The sequence below is a fragment of the Podarcis tiliguerta genome (genome assembly GCF_965153285.1).
Source record: "Podarcis tiliguerta genome assembly, chromosome: 6".
NCBI lineage: Eukaryota > Metazoa > Chordata > Lepidosauria > Squamata > Lacertidae > Podarcis > Podarcis tiliguerta.
In genome coordinates, this window is record NC_139539.1 from 54,798,671 (window position 1) to 54,817,064 (window position 18,394).

An 18,394-nucleotide genomic window follows, 5' to 3' on the forward strand; every position below is an offset into this window, starting at 1 on the left:
ACTATTTTGACCTGCGAGTTTTTCGTCTTGCGAGGCGTTCGTCTTGCGAGGTACCACTGTAATTAAGAACCATTGACTATGGAAATATTCCAAGATTATGGATATAGTCCAAGTTATTTTTTTGCAGTAAATCTTATATCTGACAAACACTTCATTCTGTCAAAAGTCCTGATGTTCAAATAAAGTTTTTTTAAAAAGGAAAACTAGAAGGGATTCATGAATTTGCGTTTATGGGAATTTTTCAAAATATAGCCTTTAGATATGATTTCATTAATGGATATTGTGTTGGGACACAACAACATATTGTAATATATTATGGCACTGTAAACATAAGCAAATAAAAGCCACTTCCCAATATTCCATCATACTCTAGCATGGGCATGAAACAGAAGAAAGGCCAGGGCTATGCAGATAGAAGAAGGCTTGGTGATCGGTGGCTAGGGTCCGCAGTTATAGGGAGAAAAATTATATCTTACCCAGTGGTACCCCTGTGTGCATACCTTTAATGTCTCCCATGGCAGTAAAGGATTCCCATTTGCTCCTTTCGGGGAAAATTAAGGACTTTGATTGAGGAGTGAGAACCTGCATTCTACCGCTCATACTTAGTGGCTGAACTTCTATTGACAGGATCACACAGGAATGTATGTCCACATGCAAAGCACATAGTTATATTGCACCCCTGGCTTCCTTAGCATATATAAGCTGGTCTTCCCCATGGAAACCCCACCAATCCTTTTGATCATTTTGAGGGTCAGCCTGCATATATTTGCAATACATGACTGAGATGCCAAAACTGGTTTATAACGGTTGTGTTTAATGCCATATACTGTGCTTGACATAGAGGTGTGTTTTGTAGAAGCTCCAGGGTAGAAATCTTTTTTTTTTTTTTTTGTTCCACTATCAAATAAATATTTACAAAGGTATTTATTATGGATCTGTTAAACAAATGCTATTTTATTTTTTAAGAACAGGCAATAGTATTCAGTAATTGATTTCACAGTAATACTTTCACTGTTGTTGTAGGTATTACTGATAGCATGCATTTTTCAGATGTTACCTAAACCCAATGAAATGTTGGGGGGAAATCTCATTTTTTAAAAATCCTCCACCCATCCATTTGAATAAAATGACAGACCACACAGTACTTAAATATGAGAGGTATGCTATTGCCAAATTGCATAAGACACTTGACAACCATCATTTGACAGCTACCTTTTTTGCTTTCAGATTATGCTGTAGAAGAAAAACCATCTCATATATCAGTGATGCAGCAGTTGGAAGATGGTGGCCCTGACCCCCTTGTGTTTGTTTTAAATGCAAATTTGCTGTCCATGGTTAAAATTGTGAACTGTAAGTCCAGTTTATTTGGATGATGATAAAACGATCTTGCAATGAATCAGTTTTCTTTGCTTTATAAAACATTTCCTTGTGAAAAACGTCTTGCATTGCAGAAAATCACCTTCAAGTAACAGTAGTGAATTGTCTTTTTGGTCTGTGTCTTGGAAGTGATTGTGTGCCAAAGTCCGGGATTTTTTTTTCTGAGACCCAATATATGAATTCACACATTTAAAAGATGTGCTGGTCTTGCTATTGATGATTTCTTGATTTAATAGCAGCATGATATTACAGCAGAACTTCAGTACTCTGAATGATGGGGTTTAAAATCATACTTCCTATGAGTGTAACAAGATGCAGTTCAGAATATCCAGGATTTAAGATTATCTATGGGTGTAATTCAGCGTAACTCTAAGAGGGGTACACCTACAGGGAACAAGGTCTACTCATGCAGTGGGACTTCCCTTGCTCTTCTCTCCCCATTTGTCCCCTAAACCTGTTCTGAGGGTTCCTCGAAACGCTCCATAGCTGATTTTGGAAGTGCAGGTGGGAGAGGGGGAGAGAAGTCCTGTTGCGCAAGGTACCTCATTTCACGCATGCTAGCAGCTTAGATGAATGCCTAGTTTAACCTATGTGGTTAAACTAGAGGTGGCTAACCTTATTTGGTCTAAGGGCTTCATGTCAGTGGAGGGTGTTGTCAAAATGAACTTTGGTGTCCTCTAGCTTTGTGCCTCTCCCCGACCAAGCCTGTGTACACACAGGCAGGCACACAGATGCACACTGGCAGACACAAGCCATAACCCTGCCAATTTGAGGGATTCCTCCCCATTGCAGTGCTGTGCTGAGAGGAGAGACTTAAAATGTAAAGACTAGCAAATGCAGAGGTTGCCATATTGGGTTAGAAACACAACCTTATAGTAACCAAGACTTTTAACCTGCAGGTTGAATACCTTGGGAAGGATTTTAATTGAGGAAAGTGATATTGCAAGAAGGGTCAAACCCTGAATCACCCAGTACTGTTGTCTAAAATCTACACACATCCCATACACAAAAACCATACATGGTTTTTATATATATAAATGAGATCCTGAGTCAGAGACCTCTGTTGTGTTTAGTTTGGCCTAGGCAAATAAGCAGCCTACAGTAATGTCTGCATTAATTTTGCATTTACCGTGGTACCTCGTGTTATGGATGGGATCCATTCCGGAGGCACGTCCGCAACGTGAAATTACCGCAACTGGAAGCGCTGTGTCTGTGCAAGCGCGCGGCACAATTTGGCGCTTCTGCACATGTGCGAAACACGATTTAGCGCTTCTGCGCAGGCGCGAGCGGCGAAACCCAGAAGTAACATGTTCTGGTACTTCCGCGTTGCCGCAGGACGTAACGCGAAAAGACGCAACATGAAGCGTATGCAATACCAGGTATGACTGTGCTCCATATGTTTATTTTTACAAACCCTCATTGTGCTTTCTCTTCTACAGATGTGAACAGGAAGTGCTGGTGCTTCACTACAAAAGGAATGCATGCTGTAGGCCAGTCAGAAATAGTAATTCTTCTCCAGTGCTTACCTGATGAGAAGTGTTTGCCGAAGGATATTTTCAACCACTTTGTGCAGCTTTATAGAGATGCCTTGGCAGGTGAGAGAACTGCCTATTTGAAAATTGTGATGACTTCTGACAGCTAAATTACTTGAATTATTAAGTCATCACAGTTGTGTAGCTGTGCCTTCTAGATTCTTTTATAAAATAGTCCATATTTGTACACTATTAAATAATATTTAAGTAACCAAAGGGCTCTCTGCCTTTTCTTCAGATGCTGATTGAACTTTGATCCAGCATACTACAGTTATTACTATGTGCAATTTCACTACAGTGTTGCATAATTTATGACCTCTACATAATGTGTATTTGAATTCTATTTTTGGTATTCTTTGATATACTACCCTTCAATGCTGTGAAGGAAGCAGGGTTTCGGGGCTTTGTTATTTTTAATCAAAAGCCAAAATTTAATACCAGTACTGCTGACTTTTATGATTCTTTTTGGGGAGGGGGCATTTTCTATTTCTGTAGTTCAGAAATGTAAGGCAATCAAATTAAATCATGAGTTACTGTGCTGGATACAAAAAGGATTCTTGTTTTGTGAGCAGATGATCTTCATGACTCATAGCACTCTAAATCAATTTCTGCAGTGGTCCATAATACACTCTTAGTATGTGGCTTGCTTATGTTCTGACATTGTAAGTAGTTGAGAGAGAGTTGTGGGGGGATGCAGTACAGTACACTAAATTAACACTGCTAGGGGGTTATCAGAAACAGCTTGCTGTAAAGTTATTTACTATAAGTGCAATGAATAAGACAACTGTGTCTTAACCATTCTGCTATATATTTTGGAAAGTTGTTCATTTGTTTGCTACGCTTTGGAACACCTCTTAACACAGCATTTTAAAAAATTGCTGGTTCCCGAGATCAGGGAGCAGGTTTTTCAAATCAAGATAGCAGACTGAACCTTTCAAAATGGTGCTGATTTTGAGATTTCTTAAAATTTCTGAGTAACGCCAGGTAGAAGGCTCCTGGTTTCTTATAATGCAAAACATGCCTGTAATAAATAGAGGGTACACTGTGTGTAATTATTTCTGAAAAGCTGAGGGGATTGGGAAATTTGTAAAGGATTTCTGCTTTATAACAGTGGAGAAATTTTCAGCAGGGCTTAGAGCTTTAAGAGTTGTATGTGCTTGGGCTGCATATCTAGTACCTGCAGGTCATAGCTTCATGGCTGAGTAGAAATTTGTACCTGAGTGTCCTTAATCTTAGGTCCAACATTTTCAACATCGCATATTATTAACTTTTAAGCATTCTCTGTTTCATTAACATCCTTTGTTGTTAAAATGCAACAGTATAAAACATGGTATTGGTACTAGTTTAAAACCTGTGACATATAGTTTCACTATTGAAACAAAGATTTTCTCTGTATATAATAGTAATAAATAATCTACCAGGTTAAGCCCAGAGACAAAGTTTTCTCAGGAAGTTGGGAGTGAATTAAGTGTGCTGCTCATGGTATGTATATACTCATCACACCTTCACATCTGATAAAATTGCTTGGCAGGATTTGGTGTCATTTCTAAGACCTGCAAATCCTGTTTGACAAGAGGTCAAACATTTGGATGAAAGTATTTTGTGCTAATCATGAGAAGTGCAACATATATTTCAAAGCACTTTCTTAAAATTACCGTATATTCCATCTCTAACCTACGACTCAGCATATGGCTGCTTCAGAATGCTCCAATGTTTGTGGAGTTGCTTTTTTCGGATCCCTTTTGGGATCAGGGTTGTTGGGTTTTTTTGTGGCAGGGAATCTACACTGTAGAGATTTCAGTTGCAAATACCCAGAAATGACATAAATAAGTGTGTGCAGAACTTTTCTAATTAAACTGGAAAAATAAAGCATTATATACTATTGAATAAAATTCCTTTTGCTTTTATTTGGTATATCTGCTGCAAATGGGTAATTTAAGCTAGTATACCTTAACATTTCTTTAAAAAGTTTTTCTTCTGTGTAACAAGTAGCACAAGAAGAAGTAGGATCTCTATGCAATTTTATCTTGCCTTTTTGATATATAGCCATTAATAATAACTATTTCTCTTGTTTTCATAGGCAGTGTTGTGGGTAATTTAGGACATTCATTTTTCAGTCAGAGTTTTCTCGGCAGTAAGGAGCATGGCGGCTTCTTGTATGTTACACCTGTGTATCAGTCGCTGCAGGACTTGGTGCTCCCCACTCCACCATATTTATTTGGAATCCTTATCCAGAAATGGGAGACTCCTTGGGCCAAAGTATTTCCCATCCGACTGATGTTGAGACTTGGAGCTGAATACAGGTGTAAGTCCTATTACTCTTCAGTGTCCCGTTAGATCCCAGCCTTGGTTTCAGAGTGTCATATATACGTATTTTACCGTTTTGTTGCTGGTAATCACGTTGCCTTGGATTCAAACTTTTTGCTTTGTGAGCAAAGGGAGTCTTCTGTTCATGGAGCAGAAAGTTAGGGTCCAAGCTACCATTGTAAGGACATTACTAAATGTGATTCTGTTGGCCAAATTAACCTACATTAAAGTAGTTGCTTGTGCACTTAATGCACAGTAGGGTATGTTATATGGGAACAGTGTCTGAAGTGGGTTTAAAATGGCTTTCTGTGTGATGCAGGGCAATGTGGCTCCCTATCAGACATGGGAGCTTGGAGTAACTGGTGCAGCCATGGTTTTCAGAGTTGTATTCAGTGGTTCTTTTGTGTGTGCACCACTTTCATAAGTAACTGAAACCTAGGCAAACGTGAAAATTAAAATGGTTACAAATACCTAGTACTGAATATAAGCTGTTAAGATCTCCACAACAATCATTTGTTTAAGTCAGTTGGGGTTAGTGTTAGATCACACACAGTGACTTCTTGTGCTCCCATTTTCGCTCTGTAGTGTACAAATAAAAACATGGAAAGTGTTGCTAGAAAGGCAGAGCATCTTTCCTCGGCACACATCTGTGCTCCAAGTAGAAATCTGAAGGCCCATCCTATTATTCTATTCTTACAATTGTCCTTGATCAGACAGGCACCAACATAGGTGGAATGATTCCTTCCTTGTATGTGACTCTATGTGGACCACTGGCAAAGAGCCACAATGAGGGAGAACTCTGGGTTGGAGCAAGACTTGCTGCTTTGCAAAAAAGGACTCATTCTATTTGCAGAGGGAATCAGAATCCAGTGGGGGTTCTCCACTTGCGAAAGGACCGTGGTTTTTGTTGTGCAAATGGAACTTCTTCCTGTGCAAGTGGAACTTCTCTGAGCATGTCTGGATACAAGCCATGGTGTTATTTTGATCTTCCTACTGTTGATATTTTTCTAAATTTGATTTTCTAGCTAACAAATGCAAGGTTTTTGGAGTAAACTTCCCCATAGATATGTCTGACTCTGAGATCTTTTTTCCTACTTTCTTAGTGTACCCATGCCCACTTTTCAGTGTCAGATTCCGTAAGCCATTGTTTGGAGAGACTGGACACACAATTATGAATCTTCTTGCAGTAAGTGATGGTTACAAGATTATTTTGCAAATAGAAAAATGTATGTGTCCTGTTCACTCACCTAATTTATATGCACTGTTATTCTGAAAATATAATAATACGTAGATTTCTTAAATCTAGATATGATGGAGTAGAATTTATTTATTTATTTATTTATTTAACAAATTTATATACAGTTTTCAAGCAAAAAATTATTCCAAAAGTGTTTTACAAACTACATACAAAAACGTAAACAAAAAATATAATTTAAAACTGACTAAAACATCCATATGATTTCGAAAGATAATTTAAAAGACATCACAAAAACAAGTATTTCTGAGCATAACAAAAATACCATAGAACACCACAATACCAATTTTACAGCTCAGATTATAATTAGTCCCTAAAGACTATTAGCCCCTATCCCTAAAAGGATAAGTCTTTAAAGGAGGTGGGGATGAGGTTTGCTCTCAATATCATGCAGAATCTAATTCACAGTTTTATGCAACAAATATCTATTTTAAATCGAGAGAACACTAAAGATCCTTTTTTTAAAACATCTCTGAACTGGACCATCATATAGCTGTAGGCACACTACTGTTAAAAAAAAACCACCTAAGCATTTCATCTGTACCTTTATACCAAGGAACCGCAGTTTAGTGTCCTGTAATTTTTTTGGTATGCTAGAGAAAGAGCACAGCTGCGCTCTAGGACAGAAAGAATACCTTGGAGTGATGCTGATGCCCTATAGCATTTAAGGAGCTTAAAGAGGCACCTGTTCTAAATGTGAAATGTGTTCCAGGAAGGAATATAGCAGAAGTGGGTGAGTGGGTGGGAATGGGAGATTATCAGGTACTCCTTTCCTGTTCTTGTTCACCCAAAGGCAATTTCTATTTTCTCACAGCTTAACGTCCCCAGCTTACTCTGATACACATTATGTCTCATGAAACTCATTGGTACAATATCAGTTCTTTTCAATTGTATTTTTCAATATTTTAAACAAAATAATGAGTAAAGAATACTGCTTATTGCGAATGGATTTAGTATTTTTATTGTAATTTTTCAAAGTTGACCCATAGTTCTTGCGTTGCTGAAACTCAAATGCCAGCAGCAATTGTGATTTTCATTGTTCTGTGCACTGACAGGACTTCAGAAATTACCAGTATACATTGCCAGTTGTCCAAGGCTTAGTGGTTGATATGGAAGTGAGGAAAACCAGCATCAAAATTCCCAGCAACAGATACAATGAGGTATGTAGTGTGAATAAATATATAACACACATGTCCTAGAAGCATCACAGTGATTCTTCTATTGATGAACTATTGCATGAACTAGGAGTTACTTGAGGGGTGAATAAAACTGGATCGGTGAGACTGGGTTTCAAATTCTTGCTCAGCAAGCAACTGAGGGAGCAGCTTTGGTTAAGCCATGATAGCTCTTTACCTTGTCTCCCATCTGAAAAATTATGAATAATGACATACCTTAATATCTCATGTTGATATGGCAGATCAGGTGTAAACTGTCTTGCATGTTCTTCTCCTCCAAAATATTGTATGCCATAAATCATATATTTCTTTTGGAGGACTAAAATTTTAATTCAGTGATTGTTAAATGTGTTTTTTTCCCCAAAGAGCCAAGAAACAGCATTGCAAATAGTTTAATTTTGCCCTATTCCTGGGGTGGGCACTCTACAGCCATTGGCCTGATTTTATGTGATCGTTGGCAAGCATCACCTCAGACCCTTGGCAAGAGTGAAGTACCCCCTATGAAAAGAGAGAGAGAGAGACAGACAGACAGATAGACAGACAGACAGAGACTACCTTTGGCTCTGGCCTTGGCCACTGCTGACTTTAGCCCCCCCCCCCCCCAGTTATCCCTGAAAGGAGTTCTTTGACAGAAAAAAAAAAGTTTGCTTCCATCTGCCCTGTACAGATGTCATTTTTCTTCAGGGTTTGCACCTGTGGAGACAGTTCTCACGTTTCCTGGGTGGTGGTCTCATATTATGTGGTAATGGTGAATGTTTTGGTTGCAGATGATGAAAGCCATGAACAAGTCCAATGAGCATGTTCTAGCAGGTGGGGCATGCTTCAATGACAGGGCAGACTCTCATCTCGTGTGTGTGCAGAATGATGATGGGAACTATCAGACACAGGCCATCAGTATTCATAATCAACCGCGGAAGGGTGAGAGTTGCTGACAATGTATTCACCCCCCCCCCCATAAACAGTCTGCTGTTTGCATTGTTTTCTTGTTTGTTGTTTTTTGCTTGTAAGCCCTTTTAATTTTGTAAGTGCATGATGAGCAAAGAGCCCTAGTGCCTGATGGCAGTTATGGCCTGAATGAGAGCCACTAAACTGAGACTGAATCTTGATAAAACAAAGGCACTGTTGGTGGTAGATTCTATACCAGCTTCCAAACAGCCTTTGAAGGCAGCTCCATGTAAACATCCTTGCAATAGTTCAATTTATGAAGCTTGAAAGATCGTGCCAAAGCTTTTGTTCCAGCTGCTTAAACCAGATGCAGCCGATACCGAGCATGGGGGTCCACTGTGGCTGCTTAAGATTCTACTTTGCTTCTGAAGTCCTAAGAATACCCACAGATCTCCTTTTTGAAGGAGAGCAAATAACCATTTAAGCTTTTTGACTGGCCAGTTGTATGAAATACGTTTTCTGGAGGGAATTCTATATAAGACTGTGAGTAATCTTGAACACTGCAACGGGGTGAGCTCTCGTTGTTCGGTCCCAGCTTCTGCCCACCTAGCAGTTCGAAAGCATGTCAAAGTGCAAGTAGATAAATGGGTACCACTCTGGCGGGAAGGTAAATGGCATTTCCGTGTGCTGCTCTGGTTCACCAGAAGCGGCTTAGTCATGCTGGCCACATGACCCGGAAGCTGTCTGTGGACAAATGCCGGCTCCCTCGGCCTATAGAGCGAGATGAGCATACAACCCCAGAGGAATCCGCAACTGGACCTAATGGTCAGGGATACCTTTACCTTTAATCTTGAACTGGCTGAAAGATGCTGGAAGTAAAATCGCCTTTCACCCACAGCTAGTTGGATTCTGGGCATTGCACTGATTCTGCCTCTGGTTGATTTTTTTAAAAAAAGTTCTATGAATTGCTCACATTATAAAATATCAGAGTGGTGCACAGGGAACTTGTATACTATTTTTTTGCCATTATCTAATGCTTAAATTTTAGTAAGTAAAGAGGTTTTCATGAAGACAGCACACACCTCTTGATTCTTCAAGGAAAGTCCCCTTGCAGAATCTGTTTGGAACTACAGAATCTGTAGTAATTTTCCCAGGACGTCAAATTTTACAGTTCTAGGATTACTTTTAGTGATCAGGTGGAAAATGTGGGTCTCTTTTTAATACTTGGACTTACCAAAGTGTTTTACTTGGCTTAGAAAACACTATTGAAAGGCGCTTTCCTCCATCATTCAATATTGGTAGTTGCATACATTTGTTTTACATGGGCTTTGTTTGGATTATTGGCTGCTTTGTTGCTGATCTAATTCTGAAACATGGCTCTTATATACAGTGTCTTAATTTTAGAATTACTAACACATTACCTTGGGGTTTTTTACATTTTAATATAATTATATTTCTCATGTTTTTATCTTACATAGTTTTTAACTCTACATGTAATATCTATTTTATTGTGTTTTATGTGTTTTCTTTTTATCTTCTCTACTGGTCATTGACTTAAACAAACAAACTATATGAATCTTATTCATATCTCCCATTTGTTGCAGTGACTGGAGCTAGCTTCTTTGTGTTCAGTGGAGCTCTAAAGTCTTCTTCAGGCTATCTGGCAAAGTCCAGCATTGTAGAAGGTAAATTTTGAGTCACCTTTCACCATGTACACCAGTTTCTTGTTGGTTAAATGTAGCAGTGCTTTGGTGGTAGTTAGAACTTAACCTTGTTTACAAAACGTATTGCTATTTTTAAACTAAGTACTGTGTTCTTAGAATCTTAGAGCAAGAGACAAGCTTAAATAAACAAAAAAGAGGATGTACTTACTCCTGTGCTTATAGTACCAGGCGGTGGTGGAAAACTGAATGTGGATAATGTGCTTTTTTTTTAAGGAGTGACAATTTCTGTCTGTGAAGATTTTAACACTAGAACAGGAATATAGATGATAGATAAGTAGTAGTTACGAAAAAGGCTCTTTAAAATTAATTTGTACTCTTGCTGTCAATACCAGTTATATTGTGTATATATAATTTCTGTAAACTGCTTTTGATTTTTTTTAATGAAATGGCAATATAGAAGTATTTTAAAACAAATAAATAATGAAATAAACACCTGATGTTTCAGTTTAGGCTAATTTTGTATAATGTGCTGCGGAATGTAGCACACAGAGTACATCCTGGAATGTTTTCTTCTGGAGGGTGTGTGTGTTGGAGATTGGGATTGTGCTGTCCTATCCATTTTTTGATTCCATTTTTATACCAAGGCCTAATCCATATAATTTTATGCCTTGATTTTTGTAGTGTGTGAATTGTGTGGGCTGCACTGTCTACATATAGACCCCTAGGCAAATCTGAAATCCAGGGCTCAGGATTCCACCCACCTCCTATTAGCAAGTGTATGTTCAAAAGTTTGGTTTAGGACTTTGATATTTGCAGCATGAATCCACTGTACATTTGTTCTCTGGTTAAGAATACAGCTGTGGGCTGTTGTCCTGATTGTGTCTTGTCCTACCTAGATGGAGTCATGGTCCAGATAACGGCTGAAAATATGGACTCCCTGAGGCAGGCTCTGAGGGAGATGAAAGACTTCACTATTGCCTGTGGTAAAGTGGATGCTGAAGAGCCTCAAGAACATGTGCACATTCAGTGGGTGGATGATGACAAAAACTTCAACAAGGGGTAAATATAGGAGTATTTTCTTGATATTAAATGAGCTTGTTTGGTTTTATATGCTTTCTTGGTAAGGAAAAGATGGCACATTCATCTGCCTGTTTGCACGGAGTGCATGTTCATATTCCAGGAGGTGATATTCTTAAGGGGTATGAACTGGCACCTTCAAATTAATTAGCAGAGGGTGTTAGCTGATCTGACTCCCCAGAGGTGTTTTTTATTTTTAAAAAGCCTAATGCTAAGGCCAGATGTCTCACGAATTAATTTATCATATGTATATCTTGCTCTACAGCATCACCTGAACACTTGTTAATGTTATAGGAGCCAAGCTACCCCTTAAAACGTGCATGAAAGATTAAAGTATGTACTACATGAGTATCTTTGGTATTTGAAATTTGTGTATGCACAGTCTTTTGAGATGAATGCACAGGCATTGTGTCAACACACTGAGGGAAATCGCAGCAGCTGGTGCTTTCTGTCAGCATGTGTGTGAGTGTGCAAGGAGGAGACATATCCTTTGTTGTCTTAAAATAATTGCTGTAAAGAAATTGATAAGGTATGTTGAACCACCGACGTAAGATATGCGCACAGGATGTTAACAGCTCTAACTGCATTTTATGCTTCCACATGTGGTGGCAATTACTTTTCAGTTGCAGGGATTAACACACTGTTTGTTGCATTAACTGTGTTACAGTTATTATGCTTCCCTAGAATGTCTTCATGCTTTTCTGTGTAATGCAGTAGTAGAATGTGCTACATTCCCCTGCTGCAGGGACATTACTTCAAAGAGGCATTTACCTCTGATATGTATTCAGGATGCTGCCATAGTAGTAGTATTCCAGATGACTTCCTGGGGTGTTCTGTGGTTTCACACAGACAATTATTTTTGTAGGTTGATGGGAGCAGCTTCCTGTTTACCTTTACAGTGGCATTAGCCTTAATCTTGCTTCAGTAGCTTGATGATTACCAAAACGAAAAAGGGAAGAGTTTTGCTACCGTGTGAAAAAGACTTCTGCATTAAAACAAACACCAAATGTTTACACTAAATAGTGGGGAACCTTAGATCTGGGGGCAGAATATAGCCCTCCAGACCCCTTGTATCATCCTCCCACCCCCACCCCCACCCCTGCTCCATGTATTCCTTGAGTGTTTCTGTCTGGCTGGAATGTGTCCTTGAATTGTTATGACTTTCGTTTGCCTGCATTGAGAGATGTGGAAAGGGTGTAGAAACCTCTCACATTTGTGCAGTAAGTTACATTCCAGTTGCTCATAAAGGTAAGACTCATCTCCTGCCCCACCCACCTCTGACACGCGTCTCATGAGAAAATGCAATTGTCTGGTTGGAAAAAGTTCTGTGCCCTTGCAGCCATACATTGTCCAAAGTGTTGAAATGTTAGGGTATTGGTATGGGGACAAAGACAGCTTTGAAGTGTGTTTTTCTTTTTAAAAGGTTTCATAAGTATTCAGATGGTTATCTATTTACTGTATAGAGATGGGACCTTAGAAGTAATTTAGTCCAACTCCCTGATTAATACAAAAGGGCCATGGCAGCATCCCTGCCAGTACACCATTAAACTCTGCTTCAGTACCATACACATGCTTTGCAACTGTACCGATCACATTTCTGGCTTTGGCTTTTCTGTGGTACAACTGGAAGCACCGTTAACATGTGCAAAATTGATTTGACCAGAAATGGTGGTAACAAAAAAGGTGTACACAGAAGGCTCTCTCATACTACTTTGTGTGTCTGCACACAGTCCATTTAACTGCTTGTGGTGTTCTATTGCAATTTCCCCAACGTATATGAAATTGTCTTGATGAAGGGACTTATTTTTCTGCATAGTCTTCTGATCTGGGTCTGTATTCTTCAATTCTGCTAACAAAAGTTTCTTACTTCCTCCTTTCTAGTGTTGTAAGTCCCATTGATGGAAAATCAATGGAGTCCATCACAAGCGTGAAAATATTCCATGGCTCAGAGTATAAAGCAAATGGGAAGGTCATTAGGTGGACAGAGGTGAGGAAGCAAAACTGTTTTTGTATGTTAATGCAGAAGTATTGCTTGCTTTGGGGTGGGGGGGAAAGCCATGTAAGCCCTCACCAAATACTCTGGTTGAATACAAATGTGTTCCTTTTTATATAGCCCAGGCTGAGACTCATTGTGTGGGTTCTACTATACAGGTCCTTGAATATAGCCTTGGCACTTAGCTCTGAAGGATATAGTACACTACTGTATAGAAGGTATCCTAGAAAGGACTCTTGATACATTTATTGGCAGTCCATCTGCCCTAATTATTCTGGCTATTTCTTTCATACTGATGGGATGAGCAGAAACCTGAGGCTGAGTTTTTATTTGTTAAAATGTAACAAACTTCTAGATCTAATTATCAAGGAGATCTTAAATACTCCACAGAGATAAAATTCACAGTGATATAAGGGCATCTGCCCACCACCATGTCCTATTGGAAAATGCCCAAATGTTTTCTTCATTGATTTGGTGCCCTTCTAGGTCTAACTACTTTCCCTCAATTGCCAAAATCCCTGCCATTAATTGCAAGAGAAGCTTGCCCTCGTCACAGTGATCTTGAGTTACAAGAATAGGACGTTATGGTACAGAAATTTAGAGACTGGGAAAATTGTTTTCTTCAGGTTTTCTTTCTGGAAAATGATGATCAACACAATGGCCTAAGTGACCCTGCAGACCACAGCAGGCTGACTGAGAATGTGGCCAAGGCTTTCTGCCTGGCCTTGTGCCCTCACCTGAAGCTTTTGAAGGAAGACGGGATGACCAAGCTGGGTTTACGTGTTACGCTTGATGCTGATCAAGTAAGTGAACACATCTTGTGGGGGAAATTCTCTCCACATCTTTGACGTTGGTAATTAAATAAGCTGGAACCTATTTTGGGGGTGGGGGAGATATGCTTTTTTACAGAATTGCTGCGACCCTAATGTGAAAACATGCAGATTGAGGTTACTGTACTATTCATTCCTTGAAAATGCTGCTTCTTATTCAGTTGTTATGTGACACAAGCTCTTCCTGGACCTCACTTCCACTTTTTGAGTTGGAAAGGATCCTTTTGCACTTGTTTTTCTGTCTGTTGTATTTCAGAAAGCTGAAAAAAGCCTCTTTTAAACTTCTGAGGGTGATTATTTGAAAAGCTCCAAGTTGAAGCCTATTGTGGATTATGTTTCATGTAATCTTGAAGGGTTGCTTCAAGATCACAGGGTGGGCCTGCTTACCTGCATTCTTCCATGGATAAAATTTTATTAGGCGAGAACCTCTTCCGTCATGCTAAGGGATTGCTTTAGCCTCTAGTTTCAAAACAAAATAATATTTTCTCTTTACTTACTTTTTAGGTTGGCTACCAGGCTGGGAGCAATGGGCAGCCACTGCCTGCTCAGTACATGAATGACCTGGACAGTGCCTTAGTTCCAGTGATTCATGGAGGGGCATGCCAGCTGAGTGAGGGCCCAGTCATAATGGAGCTTATTTTTTATATTCTGGAAAACATCTCATAAGGACTTCATTTTCTGTTCAGACCTGTTCCAGCAGCAGCTGTATCTGAATCATTTGCACTTTAAAACTGGAAAAATTAAGCTTTTGTTAACACTATTATGAGGGGGGGGTGCGTGATTGAGAACAGTTGTTCCATAATTCTGAATCGTCTATGCATTTGTCAACAAACAGGATCAGGGCAGCTTCTATACTACAAAATGGCTATGCTATCTTTGCAGCTAATACACTTCTGTTACGGATTAGAAACAAACAATGGTCATGTTTTAAGACAATTGCAGTCATGTATTCAATGCTCAAACGGGTGCAGAGATCACTGGGGAGTAAATAAAAGGAAAGGAAATGTAAACATTTCTGATGTTTGTAGGTGAACTTATTATGAAGACCTCCATTCTGACCTCACTATACTGCCGCTTATGGTTAATTTCTCTAGACATTAAAATTATCGTTTACATTATCTTGACCAGATTATTGGTTGAAGTACCTCCAAGACATGTCGGAATATTCTATAGAGATGTACAGAGAAAGAAAGCAGCATGACTGAGGGTACCTTCTACGTCTGTCCCAAGCAAAGCAGAATCTCTCTAGAAGCTGTATGTAAATTACGCTTGCAGTTTTGTGTGTATAAATAGGATAGTTTAACTTTATTTTTCTTTATTTGTGATAAAACTGTTCCCTAAGCCTGATGACATAGCAAAAATCTGCCCTCGTAAGTTTTGAGAGAGCCTGTCACAGGCGTGAGAATTGTTAGGCTTAAAAAAAATAAGTTACCATGGAAATTTGTTCTTTTTGTAGTTGGCCCTGGGTTGTTTTTTTTAAGGTAACTTTTTATTTTCCCATTTGGTGTGCATTTATCCCCACCATTAAGCCTGCACTTATCTAACACTTTATAGTAGCAGCACTCTGTAAAGCTAGCCTGTGAAAACTGTAATAGTTTGGCTGCTGTTGCATGTTTTGCTTTCACTTCAGGCTGAGAAGTTTGCACTCTGTCTCACCTAAGACGGCACTTATGAGAAGAACGGCTTGAGTCCTCTCACTGCAGCGTGCAAAGCCGGCAATGAGAGTAAGCAAAAGAACACGAGCACATTCCTATTAAATCCGATTTCCATCCCTGAGCAACTGATAGCCCTGTGGAAAGAGCTGTGTCCCCATAAGAGAGAAAGCAAACCTAAGCTTCAACAAGACACAGGCTGCTGTTATTCAAGGCTGGCCACACACGCCCATGGGTAAGGAGAACAGAGTCTCTGGCTTTTTAAAGAGCAATCTAAAATTGGAACAGCATGGGCAAAATGGTGAGCATTCAAGGGTAAGGTGGGGACAGCAGTTGCTCCAAGCCTGTCAAGAAATTATTTTTTAAAAGCAAACATATAGCAGTGAGAGCTGTAATAGTTAACTTTCCTCTGTGGGTAGGAAATCACTAGTTGAGCAAGGTGCTACTGCTTGCCTAAGATTAGTAATAACAAAAAAAGCCCTAGTACAACCTATGTAAACTGCAACTAGAACATAAGGAAGACAAGGCATTAGAACTAGACCACAAATTAAATGGCTGGAGAAGTTAACCCCACCTGAATACAAACACTTCTACTGAATTTATTAATGGTGGGCCATATGCTATGAAGACAGTTAAATTCTTAGCCCATGCTGAACCTGAAAAGAACTCAGGTGCTCAATATTCTGCCCTGGGAGACAGGGTGGGCATAAAGAGGCTCCTTTGCAGAAGAAGGGCCTTACATTTCCTGCTCTTTCTTTTCCTTGCATATAAAAAGTTGCTTTTAAATTTTACTTCCTTCTGTGACAACGTTCAGTTTTACAGACGGAAGCTCAGCTCTATTTAGATTTTACATGGCTGCAGTAGATTCCTACTTCAAGAGATGGCATTCCAATTTTACCACAGAAGTAGCTTTTTCAATAACTTTGTTTTGCTATTAAACTTACTGATAGAGGGAAAATACTGATTTTTCCTTCCTCCTTTCCCCCCTGCAGAAAATCATTTGTTTGGGTTATGTTTGTGCAAAATGCTATTGACTGACTGGTTTGCTTCAACCATAGCCTTTAAAATGACCTTAAAATTTACCATATTGTTAAGAAATGAGTACTTGTTTAAAGAGAAAAATGTACTTTTAAAATTCAGTTACACTGCAAAAGACTGCATATTATATTTTTATTTTCAACATGTAGTTTTGTATATTAAATTTATTAAAATTAAAAACTGAATATTGTATTGTCTCTATCCACTTAAGATAAACAAACTCTGCCTGGTTGGCAGACTTAGTTCTATATTCAGGTACACACCTAGGTTTAACATTCTAGAAAACAGGCAACTCTTTCTTTTGTCAAATTACTGTTTCAACTTACACCCAAATGCTGTGCTTCTCAAAATCCTTAAACAGTAAAAAGTTTAATTCTTCCTCTCCACTGAAAAAGAACACAAGAACATGGGCAGATTCAGGAAAACAGCTTAATAATAAATCAGCTACTAGCCATCTCAATATGGTATGGGCCTTTCCAAAAGGCTCGTGATAATGTTGCTTTAGAGCAAGGTTATGAGTAAACTTACAGAGAAAGTTGGGGGGGAATGCAGTGATGGCTTTAAAAATAATTCATTGCAGGCAATGTCAAATGCATATTCATGCTGCTGTTAACAGTAATATGCTTAACCTAATGCTGTGTGCAAGAACAGAATTTATTCCAGGGCTAGGAAACACAATCTTATTTGCAAGTTTACATGATAAACTTCCACTGCTGCAGCCCATCTTAGTATATTGTCAGCCATTAAAACCAAACCTTTTTGCCCTCGCCTGCAAACATGCCCTTTGCATAATAACAGCAGCCCAATGGGTAACAGTCACATAGTACTAACATTGCTACTTTCAGCAAGGTTTAAGGTAGGTCTATCTTTGTGGATCAGCACCTTCTTTCCCAGTAGTAGACTTACAAAGCTTACCAACTCATACTATATGATAGTTATGAAAATAAAGATGTTATGTTCAGTAGTGCATTCGTTGAACATCTTTGGTGCTTGCAGAAGCTCTATGTATAAAGTCCATTCTGCAGCTTTTAGCATTTCTGTATCTGTGGGTGACAAGGAAAAAAATAGGAATGTTGCTTTAGAGGAATAATGGAAGGATTAATGAAAGATGATCAAACATCCATGATAGAAGTACAGAGTCTTCCTAGTGTGCTCTCAAACATTAACTGAAGGCAAGTCCATTAAAACCACTCAAGTATAAAGTTTTAGAAATTTATAAGGGACTGCAACCCTTCTTTAAGGATTCCTTCCTGTGGCTACATTGTCCTTTTGTTGGACGGTGACTCATTTTAATTTTAAAGATGAATCGTTTGCTATCTTGCATATTTTTAAACAGAAAAGTGTTTCATGCATGTATCTATAGAATACATTCACTTGTGGTAATCAAAGCAAAATCTTGAGATTGCTCATGCCAATTGCCATCCTAAAAGACAGATGTACATACCTTAGGTGGAACTAATGTTCAAGGACTAGCCAGTTTTCTGTAATTGTTTGAAGATCCTGCCCACTTAGTGGCTCCCTGAGTCTCACTTTTACTTCTAGTTTCCCTCCAGTAGGCTTCCTGCCATCCAAAACCTAGACACAGAAGCAACATGAGAAGTTTAATCAC

At 39.0% G+C, this 18,394-nt stretch overlaps 2 protein-coding genes across 9 annotated transcripts in view; one reads left to right on the forward strand and one right to left on the reverse strand.

Moving 5' to 3' along the window:
* Nucleotides 1-16,965, forward strand: part of ZFYVE9 (zinc finger FYVE-type containing 9) — a 46,803-nt gene extending 29,838 nt beyond the window's left edge. For all 5 annotated transcript variants that reach the window (XM_083447935.1, XM_083447932.1, XM_083447933.1 and 2 more), the window contains 11 exons: nt 1,228-1,350; nt 2,817-2,972; nt 4,990-5,214; nt 6,320-6,402; nt 7,527-7,631; nt 8,414-8,564; nt 10,136-10,216; nt 11,092-11,254; nt 13,154-13,259; nt 13,892-14,068; nt 14,600-16,965. In XM_083447935.1, the coding sequence (XP_083304061.1) occupies nt 1,228-1,350; nt 2,817-2,972; nt 4,990-5,214; nt 6,320-6,402; nt 7,527-7,631; nt 8,414-8,564; nt 10,136-10,216; nt 11,092-11,254; nt 13,154-13,259; nt 13,892-14,068; nt 14,600-14,761 (1,532 nt within the window). In that variant the 3' untranslated portion in view covers nt 14,762-16,965. The remainder of the gene's footprint in view (nt 1-1,227; nt 1,351-2,816; nt 2,973-4,989; nt 5,215-6,319; nt 6,403-7,526; nt 7,632-8,413; nt 8,565-10,135; nt 10,217-11,091; nt 11,255-13,153; nt 13,260-13,891; nt 14,069-14,599) is intronic.
* Nucleotides 16,901-18,394, reverse strand: part of CC2D1B (coiled-coil and C2 domain containing 1B) — a 38,867-nt gene continuing 37,373 nt past the window's right edge. For 3 of the 4 annotated variants that reach the window (XM_083447937.1, XM_083447939.1, XM_083447938.1), the window contains exons 24-25: nt 18,230-18,360; nt 16,901-17,828 (exon numbers count right to left, since the gene is read on the reverse strand). In XM_083447937.1, coding sequence (XP_083304063.1) covers nt 18,241-18,360 — 120 coding nt within the window. In that variant the 3' untranslated portion in view covers nt 16,901-17,828; nt 18,230-18,240. The remainder of the gene's footprint in view (nt 17,829-18,229; nt 18,361-18,394) is intronic. The other variant, XR_014513002.1, reaches the window with a different exon arrangement.